This window comes from Balaenoptera borealis, assembly GCF_965194805.1.
Source record: "Balaenoptera borealis genome assembly, chromosome: 20".
Lineage (NCBI taxonomy): Eukaryota > Metazoa > Chordata > Mammalia > Artiodactyla > Balaenopteridae > Balaenoptera > Balaenoptera borealis.
Window position 1 is genome coordinate 48,013,604 of NC_138879.1, and position 13,261 is coordinate 48,026,864.

General features: G+C 50.1%; 1 protein-coding gene across 5 annotated transcripts in view; it reads right to left on the minus strand.

The window, feature by feature from the left end:
* The window catches only part of SLC43A2 (solute carrier family 43 member 2), a 42,111-nt gene that overhangs the window by 25,440 nt on the left and 3,410 nt on the right, over positions 1-13,261 (minus strand). For all 5 annotated transcript variants that reach the window (XM_082370653.1, XM_082370654.1, XM_082370652.1 and 2 more), the window contains exons 3-5: positions 6,888-7,095; positions 5,272-5,327; positions 4,396-4,472 (exon numbers count right to left, since the gene is read on the minus strand). In XM_082370653.1, the coding sequence (XP_082226779.1) occupies positions 4,396-4,472; positions 5,272-5,327; positions 6,888-7,095 (341 nt within the window). The remainder of the gene's footprint in view (positions 1-4,395; positions 4,473-5,271; positions 5,328-6,887; positions 7,096-13,261) is intronic.

Here is a 13,261-nt window from a genome sequence, read left to right on the forward strand (position 1 = left end):
GTGCGCCACAACCACTGAGCCTGCGCGTCTGGAGCCTGTGCTCCACAACTCCTGAAGCCTGGGCGCCTAGAGCCCGTGCTCTGCAACAAGAGAAGCCACCACAATGAGAAGCCCGTGCACCACAAAGAACAGTAGCTCCCGCTTACCACAATTAGAGAAAGCCCGCGCAGAGCAACAAAGACCCAATGCAGCCAAAAACAAATAAATTTAAAAAAAAAAAGTGCTTAGGGAGTTGGGCCATGAAACTAGAAGGGGAGTGAGCAGGGGCTGGGGGTGGGTGTCAACCCCTGCTTTCCAACAGGGAGTTGTGATTGAGCAGCTTCTTGGTGCCTCTAGACCAAAGGTTGTTGGACCTTTTCTGTAAAGGGACAGAGAGTAACTATTTTAGCTTTTGCAGGCCATGTGGTCTCTGTACAACGACTTCACTCTGCTGCCACAGCACAAAAGAAACAAGTGGGAGTGGCTCTGTGCCAGTAAAACTTTGTTTGCAGAAACCTGCAGTGGTCTGGACGTGGCCTGGGGGCAGCAGTTTGCTGACCTCTGCTCTAGATCCAAGAATGGGGACCTTAGAGGACAAGCCACCAGCCTCCCTTAAACAGACGCCTGCTAACCAAATGCTTCAGGTGATGATCAGATGGTTTTCTTGCCTGGTCACTATCTGGCCTGTGCAGCCTTTACCTTCCTCTGGGAGAGCCAAGAGCTAACAGGAACACTCCTGTTGCAGTGCGTTTGGCTTCACACAGACCTACTAGAGGCTGATGAAAGCAACAGACCCTCCCCTAGAAAAACGCACCTGCACGGCATGTGTGCGCGCATGCAGACAGACACACACACACACACACACACACACAATTTGCTTGTTTGCTGAGAATCTCAACGGAGTGCCCAGCCCTCCTGAAGCTTATTCATGGACCACCTAGAAGCCTAAAAAACCTAGGGTAAGACCCCTTGCTCACTCAGAAAGAGAACTAATTTTTTTTGTATGTGAAAGAGTGCTCAAAAACACACACAACAAAAACAAAAACAAAACAAAACAAAAACAAACAAACAAAAAAAACAACACACACAAAAAGAGAGAGAAACAACCCTGTAGAAAAAGACAAATGACACAAAGAAGCAATCACAGAAGAAATACAAATGATCACAAAAAAGAGGTGAAAAGATGCTCCATCTCACTAACAAAGAAAAAAATTTTAAATCCTAGTATATCAGTTTTCACCAGATTAGACTGGCTAATGTTTGCAAGATTAATGACAGGGTATCGGAAGGGGTGTGGAGGAAAACCTCTCAGACATTCTGGAAGGCTAGCATCTGTGTATAACCTTTTGGGAAGACCATTTGACAATCTATATTAAAATTTAAAACATGCTGATCCTGGGGCCCAGCAATCCCACTTCCAGGAATTTAGTTTACAGAAACACACGTACAGGGATGTTCACTTCGGCAGCATCATAAATCAGAAAAATTGGAAACCAACCCAAAAGTCCATTAGCAGGAAGCTGGTTATGTAAATTATGGCACATCTATATTATAGAATAACATGGAACTGTTTAATAATGAGGCCAATCTCCATGGTTTAAAATAATAAGGTAGATTTCTAAGGACTGGCAGGAAAAGACATAAAAGATACATTGTTTAAAGCAGAAACTAACACACCATTGTAAAGCAATTATACTCCAATAAAGATGTTTAAAAAAAGATACATTGTTAAGTGAAAAAGGCAAGTTGTAACAGTATTTCTTTTAAAAAGAGCAACAGTATAGACAGATTTTCTTATTTTTTTCATAATGAAGAGTTACATTCTAAACTGATGAAGTTAGGCTTATAGGATTTTACAGTCCACATTTTATATTTCCAAAATAGTGACTTTTTACTTTTTGTTTTATAATCATAAAAAGAAAAGAAAAAGAATCCTTATGAGCCTACTAGCCTCCCCTAAAGGTTTCTTGGACAAGAACTATGAACTCATTCTAAAGACTTCCTTTTTTTTTTTTTTTCTTTTAAACATCTTTATTGGAGTATAGTTGCTTTACAATGCTGTGTTAGTTTCTGTTTTATAACAAAGTGAATCAGTTATACATATACATATGTCCCCATATCTCTTCCCTCTTGCATCTCCCTCCCTCCCACCCTCCCTATCCCACCCCCCTAGGTGGTCACAAAGCACCGAGCTGATCTCCCTGTGCTATGCGGCTGCTTCCCACTAGCTATCTATTTTATGTTTGGTAGTGTATATATATCCATGCCACTCTCTCACTTTCACTTTGTCCCAGCTTACCCTTCCCCCTCCTCGTATCCTCAAGTCCATTCTCTAGTAGGTCTGAGTCTTTATTCCCGTTAAAGACTTTCTTAAAGGGGATTCATGGTGTGGTGGTTCTTATCTATTTGTCTTAGGCTTTATTACAGTAAAGCATCTTTCTGTATTTCAGAGCGTAAACTCCTCAAAGACCATCTCTTTCTTTTATCCCGAAATTCAGAACTGCCATCACATAGGCATAGTGTGGCTCAAATAATGGGGGTGATGCCAGATTTTTATTTTTCATTTTGATGAAAGAGGTGGTCGTGTTCACACTGTCAAAAAACAAACAGAACCACGGCTCCTGCTTCACAATTTATACAACTTAGTGGAATCTGTGTACGTTTGACAGTTCTAACATATTTCTTACAGTTTCAACATTTGTTTTCCCCTGGAAATTTGAGAGGGAGGGAGATATATCCATCTTTTATAAACCTACCTGGTTAAAAAAATAAAAATAGGGACTTCCCTGGTGGCGCAGTGGTTAAGAATCCGCCTGCCAACGCAGGGGACACGGGTTTGACCCCTGGTCCAGGAAGATCCCACATGCCGCAGAGCAACTAAGCCTGTGTACCACAACTACTGAGCCCACATGCCACAACTACTGAAGCCCGTGCGCCTAGAGCCCATGCTCCACAACAAGAGAAGCCACCTCGATGAGAAGCCCGTGCACCACAACAAAGTGTAGCTCCTGCTCGCCTCAACTAGAGAAAGCCCGCGCGCAGCAATGAAGACCCAACTCAGCCAATAAATAAATAAATAAATAAATGTTCCTTTAAAAAAATTAAAAAAAAAAAAATAGTAGCTTTAAAAAAAATAAATAAATAAAAATGTACAAAAAAGTACAAAGTCAGTCTCCTTCACACCACCAGGGGCAAGGCAACCAGAGTTCCCAGATACGTGCGTGTCCCCCACTCCCCAAGCACAGCACATATGTGGTCCTGGGCCGAGCCTCTCTCACCTAACACAGACCCCATCGAGTGTTCCATTTCCATGGACCCAGACCCAAGCACTTCATCCTTCCCACCGGGACAAAGTTAACAAAGCGAAACATAGGAAGGGTGAACAGAAGAGGCACTGGGCCAGGCCTGGCCTCTGGCTCACAGCCTGCAGGCAAGGGGTCACAGAGATGTCAGCAGCTCTTCAAGCTCCTTACAAGAAGACCAGCAAGTCCCCAGGGCTCCCTCAAAGCTAAATGAGGGCCCTTCAACAGCATGACTCCTGACTCATTAGTGGAAAGAGAAAGCAGAAGTGAATTCACTGCAAATAAATAGTGATGGGAGGTATTGTTTCATAAATACTTTTTCAAGGGGAAACTGAGACAGTCCAGACCTTCCTGTTGGACAGAGAAATCTCTCTGAAAGCCTAGCATTCTCACTCCTTTCCCAATGGCCAGCTCTGAAAGGCACACCTGCCTGACCAGGTGAGCCTGCAGCCAGCTCCCTTCTTCCTCCTTCTTTGACTTTCTTTTAACCCGGACCTTCCTGCAGCCTCTCCCGCTTCCAAAAGAAGCACATTCTGTGGCGTTCTGGTGCTACCATAGAGGGAGCTCAGCATCCTGAGAAAGGATCTCCCTCCCCAGAAGGGCTCCCTGTGCCCGAGCATTTAGAAAACCCAGCAGAGAGGCAGCCTATGTGTTCCCCAGAGTCTTTCATTCAGTTCTGAACAAAGCAACAGTTAGGGGCAGGGTGATTCCAAGAGAGGTTTGTTTTTAGGTTGCCCTGTTAGCAAGAGCTGCCACCAAAAATATGAGAAAAGAAAGCAGGTGGCAGGTTTTTTCTCCCTGGTCCTGCCTTCTCTAGGCACATGGCGAGTGAGTTGGCTTCCTCGGCACCTCAGTCACGGTCAGGAGGCAGGGGACGGGCCACTCTGCGAGTCCCGCTCTGCCGCCTTCTGTTCTGCCTGCAGTACCTCCCCAGCTTGGGAGGCCGAAGCTGGCTTTGCCGCCACAGCTTCACCACCAGCGACCCTCTACTGCTTGGGATACCCAGGCAGATGCAGGCAAATGGAAAGCAAGGAAATCAAAGCCAATAAAAGCTGCCTCAGATTCACAAGAAGATGACTGAACTAGAGATCTTCCTAAAAAAATTGGTACTTACTGTTAATGAGGTGAATGTCATGCACATCCCACCAAAGCCATTCAGAGCCAGAGCGATGAAGATGAGCACAGAGAGGGCTGGAATGAAGCAGAAAGCTCATAAGCGGGGAACCACGGCTGAGCTTCAGGAAGGCCGGGGCTTGACCCAGTGCCGGGTAAGGAGCCGGCTCCGAACAAACGCAGCTGAGTGACTGACAAGCCATCAGGCGTTAGTCCGGACACCTGGGGAGCTGGCCCAGCCTCTGCCTCATCCTCCTCTTGCCTATTTTATGGAGCTTGGGCTCTTGCAAAAGGTGCATCCCCGTCCTCCTCTCTCCACTAACCTTAGCAGCAAGGGAGAGGCCTACAGAAGCTGCTTCACTGAAACCAAAAATACAGGTACCCAAAAATCAGGAGATGAGCCTGGATAAGATTTTGGTGAAACTCAAATCCTATTTTGGTGTTTGTTCTAAAAGTCCCTGCAGCATCAGCTCCACCTGAAGGGGGTTAGGGACCAGGCAGCTTCTAAGTCATTTTTAAAGTGCTGGCCTGGGCTGCCCCAAGGGGCTCAGCTCATGACCTCCACACACACCCCTGCAGCTGGCCTAGTTCTCCAGTTGGCATCAATGAGGCCATTGGGGACTGGCCTGGCTCGGCAATGCGATGGGTGTTTCTCACCCCCTGGGAGCGTCTCTCAGACCTCTGCCTGGGGCCATTATTTGGTTATCCAGCCACCCATCAGAGATAAGTCACTGGGTAAAGGCCTAACAGGTGTCTCTCTAATTTGAGCAGTGAGCACCAGGCCTGGCCCAGCTTTCTAGAGCAGGTGGGCCTACAAGCACCTCTGGGCACTCTCTGCCCAGTCCCTGACAAAAGGGTAGAGGAAAAGCTTACTCACAGTTTGGGTTACTTGCTCCATATGCAATCAGCAAGCAGGAGACAGCAAAGCAGGCACTAAAAAGAAACAGAAATAGTACATTGTTATTACTGGTTTTGTTAATATTGCTTATTTGGAGGTATTTGTTATGTGTCAGATGCTTTCAGAAAATTTACATACATTCTTTCCTTTAATTTAACAATTCTACGGAGTATAACTGGCTCCATTTTACTGATGAGAAAAATAAAACTCAAAAAACAAAAACAAAACAACAAGGTCCTACTGTATAGCACAGGGAACTATGTTCAGTATCCTGTGATAAACGATAATGGAAAAGAATATGAAAAAGAATGTATATATATGTGTAACTGAATCAGTTTGCTGTACAGTAGAAATTAGCACAACATTGTAAATGAACTATACTTCAATAAAATAAATTTTTTAAAAAACAGGTATTCAAATACTTAGAAAAAAACAAACACAAAAACTAAATTCTCCAAGGTCTCCTAGCTAGCAGGTGGCTAAGCTGGAATTCAAGCCCCAAAGCCAGATCTGGTAAACACCCCGCCGCACTGCCCCCTCCATTCCCCAGACTGGAGCGGGCCAAGGCTGTGAAGCGAGAGAGGACACCATCCATTCCCCAGGCTCCCGTGCCCGCTCAGCAAAAGGGGATGGACAGAACCCCACCGGGCAAGGGGCGATGAACGGCAGCTTCCAAATCCCCTCTGCTTGGCTCTAACCTGGGGACCAAGTCTACTTAAGCTCCAAAGAATGAATGAAACTGGTCCCCCACTCATTCCCTTCAGGGCTACAGGCCTCGCTCACTGCAAACCACTGTCCTGCACGATGCTCATTTCCAATGGGACTGGCTTGGGGAGTACCTTGGCCAGAGAGGGCCAGCTGCTTGGTGCACTGACCCTGAGACTGGCAATCTGGAGCTTTATAGCCCAGGAACACATCCCAGGAGGTACATAAGATGACCCACTAAGGTACCAGAGGTAGGGAAATACCATTTTACAATTTTATAATTTTAGAAATTTTATAATTTTCTATTTTATAATTTTAAATCTCAGCCACTTTAATTTTTATTTTTTGGTATATGTATCATAAGGCACATAAAACACCATATGAGACGATGGATGTTCCCTAAACTTACTGTGGTCATCATTTCATGATGCATGTAAGTCTGATCATTATGCTGTACCTCAGTCTTATACAGGGCTGTACATCAGTTATTACCTCAATAGAATTGGAAGAAAAAAATAAAGCACATAGAACATTAAGAATGATATATGTGTATATTACTGACAACTCCATGTGCTTATATTAGAGGTATGTATTCAAACTCTTTCTTCTCATGGAGGTGTAAGATCAGGAAGACTGGAAACCAGTGTTCTTAATGACAAGCGATTCCACGCCCTCCCAGGCAGGCCTGAGCCCTGTGACTTTTTATGCAGATCGGCACAATGCAAGGATCACAGTAGCTATTGATTTGGTTGCACATGGGGTAGGAAGCCCATCCTGGGCAGGCATTTAGGGAGCTCCACAGTGCACCTGAGAGCAGGTACCAGGATTACCCACAGTGGGGAATCTCAGCCCAGGGGTCCCACCTGCCCACCCCCACCCCTAGAACTGACCTGCCCAGCAGCCTGAGCTTCCTTGGGCCGTACTTGTCCATGACGATGCCCAGAGGCAGGGTGATGGCACTGAGCAGGAAGGAGCCCACGGTGAAGGCCAAGTTTAGCATCTCATCCTGGGCCTTGCAGCTGAGCCAGCCATTCATTCGGCTCACCTCCTCGTGCTCCGGCTCTGTTGTGGCCCCCACTGTGCCATTGGTGACATTCTCTGTGTGTAGAGGGAGGGAAACCTGACCACAGGGTCGTGGCAGCGATCTCCAAAGATCAGAGGGGCAGGTGCCCACCCAGAGTCAGCCCACTGGGAATGCCAGGGCTGAATCTGGCTACCCCCCCAGCAGGCTGGGATGTCTATCTGGCCCAAGCTCCCTGGAGCGATAATGCAGAGATTCTTAACTTCTGTGTGGGGGGGTCACAGATGTTTTCGAGAATCCAATAAAGAAAGCTTCGCTCCTGCTCCTTAGAAAATGCACAAAGTCTTGCCCACAGTTTCAGGGCCTTCAGGCATCTCCTGCAGCACCCACGAGCCCCAGGTTGGGATTCCCATTCTAGAGTAACCGACACCTAGAAGAGTAGGCCTCGGGACCCAGCCTGGGCTGTGAGTGGGACCCCAGGCTGGCTAGAACCTTCTCTGCAGCTCTGTCCATGGAAACAGTCTGCAGCCAGTATACAGGAGGCCGACCCTAGACCACCTGGGAAGGACAAGCTGCTGGTCTCACTGCGCTGCCCTTGGTCAACCGAGGGGAAGGGTGAGTGGGCCTCCTTTACTGCCCAGGACGGCAGATTTCTCAAACACACAGTCCCTGTGCTAAATCCTCCCCGATGTTCTCACAGCACCAACCACCACATACACTGTATCATGGAACCCCTTGGGAAGGGTTTTTGTTTTGTTTTGTTAAAAAAAAAGAGAAGTCCCAAGTAATTTGCTTTCACTTGTTGAAGTGCACCTTTCTTCTTTTTCTCGCTGGGGTCATGATGTCACTGTCCCCTGTGGCCACGCCTGTGCTGTAATCCCAGTCCTTCATGATACCCTCCAAAGTCCACCTGGCACCAAGACAACGAAAAGACGGAGGAAAAAGTGCTGCAGCAGCGGAGGGTGGGAGGGCAGAGGATAGGCCGCCACGCGGCGGAGGAACCCTCTCGTCTCGGGGACTGCTAGTTAAGAGATGCTGACTAATCCTGCAGAGAAAGGAGCAGCCTCTGATTAGAGGTGAGGTCGCGCTGGGAGACTCAAGGAAATACCTCTCTTCAGATAACTGCGTGCCTCCTGAATGCGGCCCTCTGGCGCCAGGGTTATAAATCTGAGGTGTGCAAGGCCTGCCCGGGTCTCTCTCGGGGGTGACCCAAGGTTACGGGAAAAGATGCACCTTGGGTGAATCATGCTATATGCCAGCCTCTGACCAACAGGCCCTGCAGGGGGCACGTTGAGGGTGGCGTGCCTGGACCTGGCCTCTGGGTTCCAATTTTGGTTCCTCCACTTCCTATTTGTATAACCTTGGAGAAGTGATTTCACCTCTACCTCAGTTTCTTTATCTGTAAAATGGGCATAATATAAAAAAATCATCTACCTTTCTAGAGTTTTGAGGAAGATAAAAGAGAAATCCAGATAACATTCTAGAGCTCACATAGGCATAGAAAGTGCTCAATAAACAATAGGTAAAAGTTGTTATTACTACTATTACTACTCCTCTTGTTGGAGGCTCGGAATGGGGGTAATGGCTGGCAGCAGAGCTGGACACACAAACTGGGAGCAGAGTTCCGCAACTGACCATTCATCCACAGCATGAATTCATGTCTAGTCTCCCACTGGGCTGGGGGCCCTGAAGGACAGGGACTGTGTTCTAGTCCCCTGTGTCCCCAGCACCTCCCCTTGGTCCTGGTACACAGCAGTTGTTTACTGAATGAATGAAAACAGTGGCATCAGATCACATTGGCCAAAAGGATCAAGAAAGAAGAAATGAAACAGGACACATGGAACCAACTTGAAGACAGAGGGGATCGAAGGAGATTATAGCCCCAACGTTAACCTCCTGAAGCCAAAGAAACAAAACCTAACAAGCCAGATTCTCGGCGCCCCCACCACCACTTTCTCTCAGCTTTCCAAAAGATGCCCCACCATGCTGGCAGCCAAAACACATGACAAACAGGGTCATCTGAGCCCATTAGGATCCAGCTCAGAACTGTCACACACACTGCCTTAGCCAGCAGGCCTGAGCTGCTTGTCCACAGCGAGGCCGCTTCTGGAAAAGCAGAGCCGCTTCACAGGTTGGCACTGGTTTCGGGTGTCAGCTCTGCCAGCAGCAACAGGAACTGGAATGTAAAGCGGAAGGACAGGGTGTCCGCAAAGCAACGGCCACCTCCAGGTTGGTGCGCAGGTGCAAGCAAACCAACAGAGGTGCGACAGAGTGGATGGGGGTGGAGGGGGCACCCCCAGGTCTGGGATCGCTGGCTTGTGAGAGCGCTAGAGGACACGAAATCACTCCGGGCTGGGAGTGCTGTGGGATCTGCTGCTACAAGCAGGGAGCCATGGTTGGATGGGGAGCAGAGGGAGCGAGGCAGCACGGGCTCTGAGTAAAGGCACAAGGGTGCTCTGCTCCTAGCTTCCCCAGAGAGGAACCACAGCTGGACCTAAATCCATGACTGTACTCCCCGAGAGACAGAGAAGGTGAAATCCCAAGGCAACACACATATGCAAGGCAGACTCCCTGATCTGCTCTAAGTGAAGATGGGGACGAAAACATCTTGAATTGTTTAGAGATCTGGTCACCCTGTAACTAGACAGGAGGGCTCAGGGGGAGAGAAGTCAGAGTGGAGGGAAGGGAATCTGTCCCTCCCATCTTTCATCCTAGAGCTGCTACAACAGTAGCAGGGACCTTACACTTTTGGCCACCAGCCTTCTCTTAAATCCCTGCCAACGGGGCCACCTGGCCCTCTGCCCTCCTAGCTCCAGGCAGTGATGTCCAGCAACAAATGAGCTGGGGGTAAGGGTGCCCGGGTGGCCTCTCATCGGCCCAGGGAGCAGTGCGAGAGTGCCCCTCGCCCCAGAGGGAACTAAACCTTCCGTGAGCCCGAAGCTTTGTTGGCAGTAAACAGGCCACACGAATTATCACAGATCCAGCAGATGCCCAAACACGGTCACACCTAGGCTGCTTCTATCGCTCTGCTACCACCTGGGCCACTGTGGGCCAGAGAGACCCAAACAGATAAGCACCCAGGAAGTGCCAAGCCCTTGAGGTGCCCCTCTGCTCCCAGCCTAGACCTCAGCTCTCACCCCGGTCCAGGCTGCTCTGTGCCTCACCTGCACCGGCTTATTACAGATGTGGCCAGAGTGGCCCAGCCCGGCCCAGCCCAGCCAGGGAAGGTGAACCAAGAAGACAGGCAAGGAACTGGCGTGTCCAGAGTGTGCAGAGAACAGGCGTAAGGCTGCTTAGGAGGAGACCCGGGGCAGGGAAGAGAGAACAATGCCTGCCCTGTTCGGCCCCACTCACCGAACTCACACACGGAATCCTTACAGAGAAAGCAGGGGAGAAAAGAGGGTGCTGTGGTCCCCCTGAGGCTCCCCTAACCTCCCTGGATCAAGGAGGGGGCTCCCCTGACCCCAGGGAAACAAACCAGAACAGCTGACCGTATGATGCTCAAGGGAGCAAGCGGCACCGGGTTGGAGGCCTCTGCAAACCCGAGCTGCGCCCCCAGCCCCCAGAGTGCAGGCCTCTGGACCCCCTGCTATGGTCTCTGCCCCAGGATCTCCTGTCTCTCTCAAATCCTTAGTCTATCCGGCAACAGGAAGCAGCATCTCAGTCTGGCAGGGGGTATGTAGGTGAGAGGTCAGCCTCAGACACAGCAAACCGAGGCAGGACACAGTCAGAGGACCATGCCTGGTAGGCCAGGGCCCAGCCCCCGCGCTGTGATCGCAGAGTGCCGGCGTGCGCTGGCCACTGTGCTCCGTGCTAGTGGTTCCTGTGTCACCGAGCGCCATCCCATATTCCCTCACCCCATATTCCACATCCAGATACCAGCAGTGTCAGAGCAGATAAGTCACTTCCCTGATGTCTCATAGACAGTATATGGGGAAGTTGGACTTGAATCCAGGTGGTCGGACCTCAAAGCTCCTGCTTTTAACCTTCAGGCTGTGCTGACGCTGTACCACCTGGGTTAGAGGCATTTCAGAGAGAAAATGCTGAGAGAATAAAGACACACAAGGCTATCAGTGTCGGGGCAATGCCAGGTGGCCCTTAATGTCACTTAGTGAGAATGGGACTGCCCCCAAGATGCTCCCACAAGGTCCCTGAAAGCCAACCAAGCTGGACAGGACCTTAATGGGACACCAAGAAGCCAGGTAGGGCCAGCAGATGTGGAGGAGGGAAATTAGGTCACGGGAAGGAGGCAGGCAGGGTGGGTGGGGAGGGCCAAGGGCACCAGCTCCTCTGTGACACGTCCCGAGGCTGGAGGCCCCAACCTTGATCCCCAAGTACCGAGTTAAAAAAAAAAAATCCAAAATAAACTGGGGGGAGAGAGTGAAAACAGTCCTATTCGCAGCAAAAAAGTGAAAGGACTTCCCTGGTGGTCCAGTGGTTAAGACTCCCCGAGCTTCCACTGCAGGGGACATGGGTTCGATCCCCGGTCAGGGAACTAGGATCCTGCATATGCCATGCGGTGTGGCCACACACACACACACACAATGTGAAACGATGGGTTTTCAAAAGCTACCACCAGTGGCCTTTGAGGGTGGGAGGAGACCATAAAAAGGGAGGGCCGTCAAGTGGCACGGACCATTTCCTGTCCACATCTGCAGCCTCGGTCTGGCCTGGTGGGGACCAGGCCTGGCCCTGCTCTCTCAGGGTCCCGGGGGCCAGCTTCCTGCTTTGTTTCAGTGAGGGGTGCCACCCCCCGGCCACCACAAGCAGAGTAACTGTGGTGGTCAAGAGCACAGAACTGGGGTCTGCCTTGGGGTCTATGGCTGGGTTGGACCGTGGCTTCCTCGGGCAGAGGCCACGTCTCCCACCTTCAGGACCCCCATCCCACCCAGCACCCGGCGTGTGGCAAGCCCTCAACAATTCATGAGAGGCTAACAGGTGAATCTGACCATCTCTTCTGCCTCAGGAGCTTCTTCCTGCCTTGAGAATAAAATCTAGTCTCTCCAGGGGCCTGCAGGCCCTAGCCCCTTCCCAGATCTCCAGTAATCTCCTGCCTTCTCCTCTCTTTCAACACACAGCTTACCCCGGAGGCTCACTGCTCCCTCCTCTCCTGACTCACCCCTGTGGCCCTCCACGCTTCTGCTTAAATATCACAGAGCCCCCCCACCACCCAAGTTGAACCAGATCCCCGCGGTGGCTCTCACCCCTGGCACCCTGCTCTCCGTTGGGGTCGGACCACCACTTGGAATCATGTAGGCCTATGTGTGATGACTCTTAGATGCTGGCAGACTACAGACTCCCTGAGGGCCCAGATTGCTCTGTGCACAGCAGAGCCCCTCAGAAAATGTTTACTGAATGTATAGGTCAGATGAAAGAGGAGATTAAACATCCACAGGTAGCGCCAGCCCCCTGAGCTGACCCTGTCGAAGTGGGCCACCGGTTGACAGAGGAAATGAAGAAAGAGTTTGGGTGTGGGTGGTGACAGTGGCCATCCGGCGGCCAAAAGGACACAGTTCTGGAAAAGCCGGGGCTGGGAACCCAGTCGGTCTCCTGTCCATTCCAGGGGGCAGTGGGGAGGCAAAGCCAAGTGCCAGCCCCAGGTCCCCAGCCCCTGTCATCCATCCTGACTGTCCGGGAGACAGGGATAAAGAGCTGAGGGGAAATGGAAAACCCAGCTCTTTCTTTCTTTCTCCCACCTCGACATGCTGGAACCCGACACCGTGTCTGTGGCCGGATTCTGGCTGGAGTCCCGAGAAAGAGTTCTGAGAACCTTTCAACAGGTTCAGGCAAATTTTCTTTCGAGAACAAACCAAAGCATCAGTCCTAAAAGCAACAAAAAGCTGACAAATTTGCATTTCAATCAGCTGTAGACTGGTCAGCTTTTCACAAGCTTAATTCAATAAAGGTAATAAATGGCCTAACTGCTTCTCTGCAATTCAGCTGTCCCCCAAGCATGAAAATATTAGGCCTAAGCAGAAATCTTGATCCTAAATCCTCCGGGCACTCCCAGCCAGACAAGACACAGGGACTCCTGGCCCCAAAAGGCAACAGGTTACTCAGACTCCAAGAAACAAGGAGCAAGGAGGCCAGAGAGATAAGCTGTGTGGAATCAGCAGGCCTGCCTGCCACGGATGCTGGGTCAGCGGGTTTGCCAGATAGTCAGAAAAACCAAAATCAGAGGCAGGAACAAAGGCACGGGATAAGAAGTTGATGTTCAACCCACAATCCTGACCCTTCACCTTC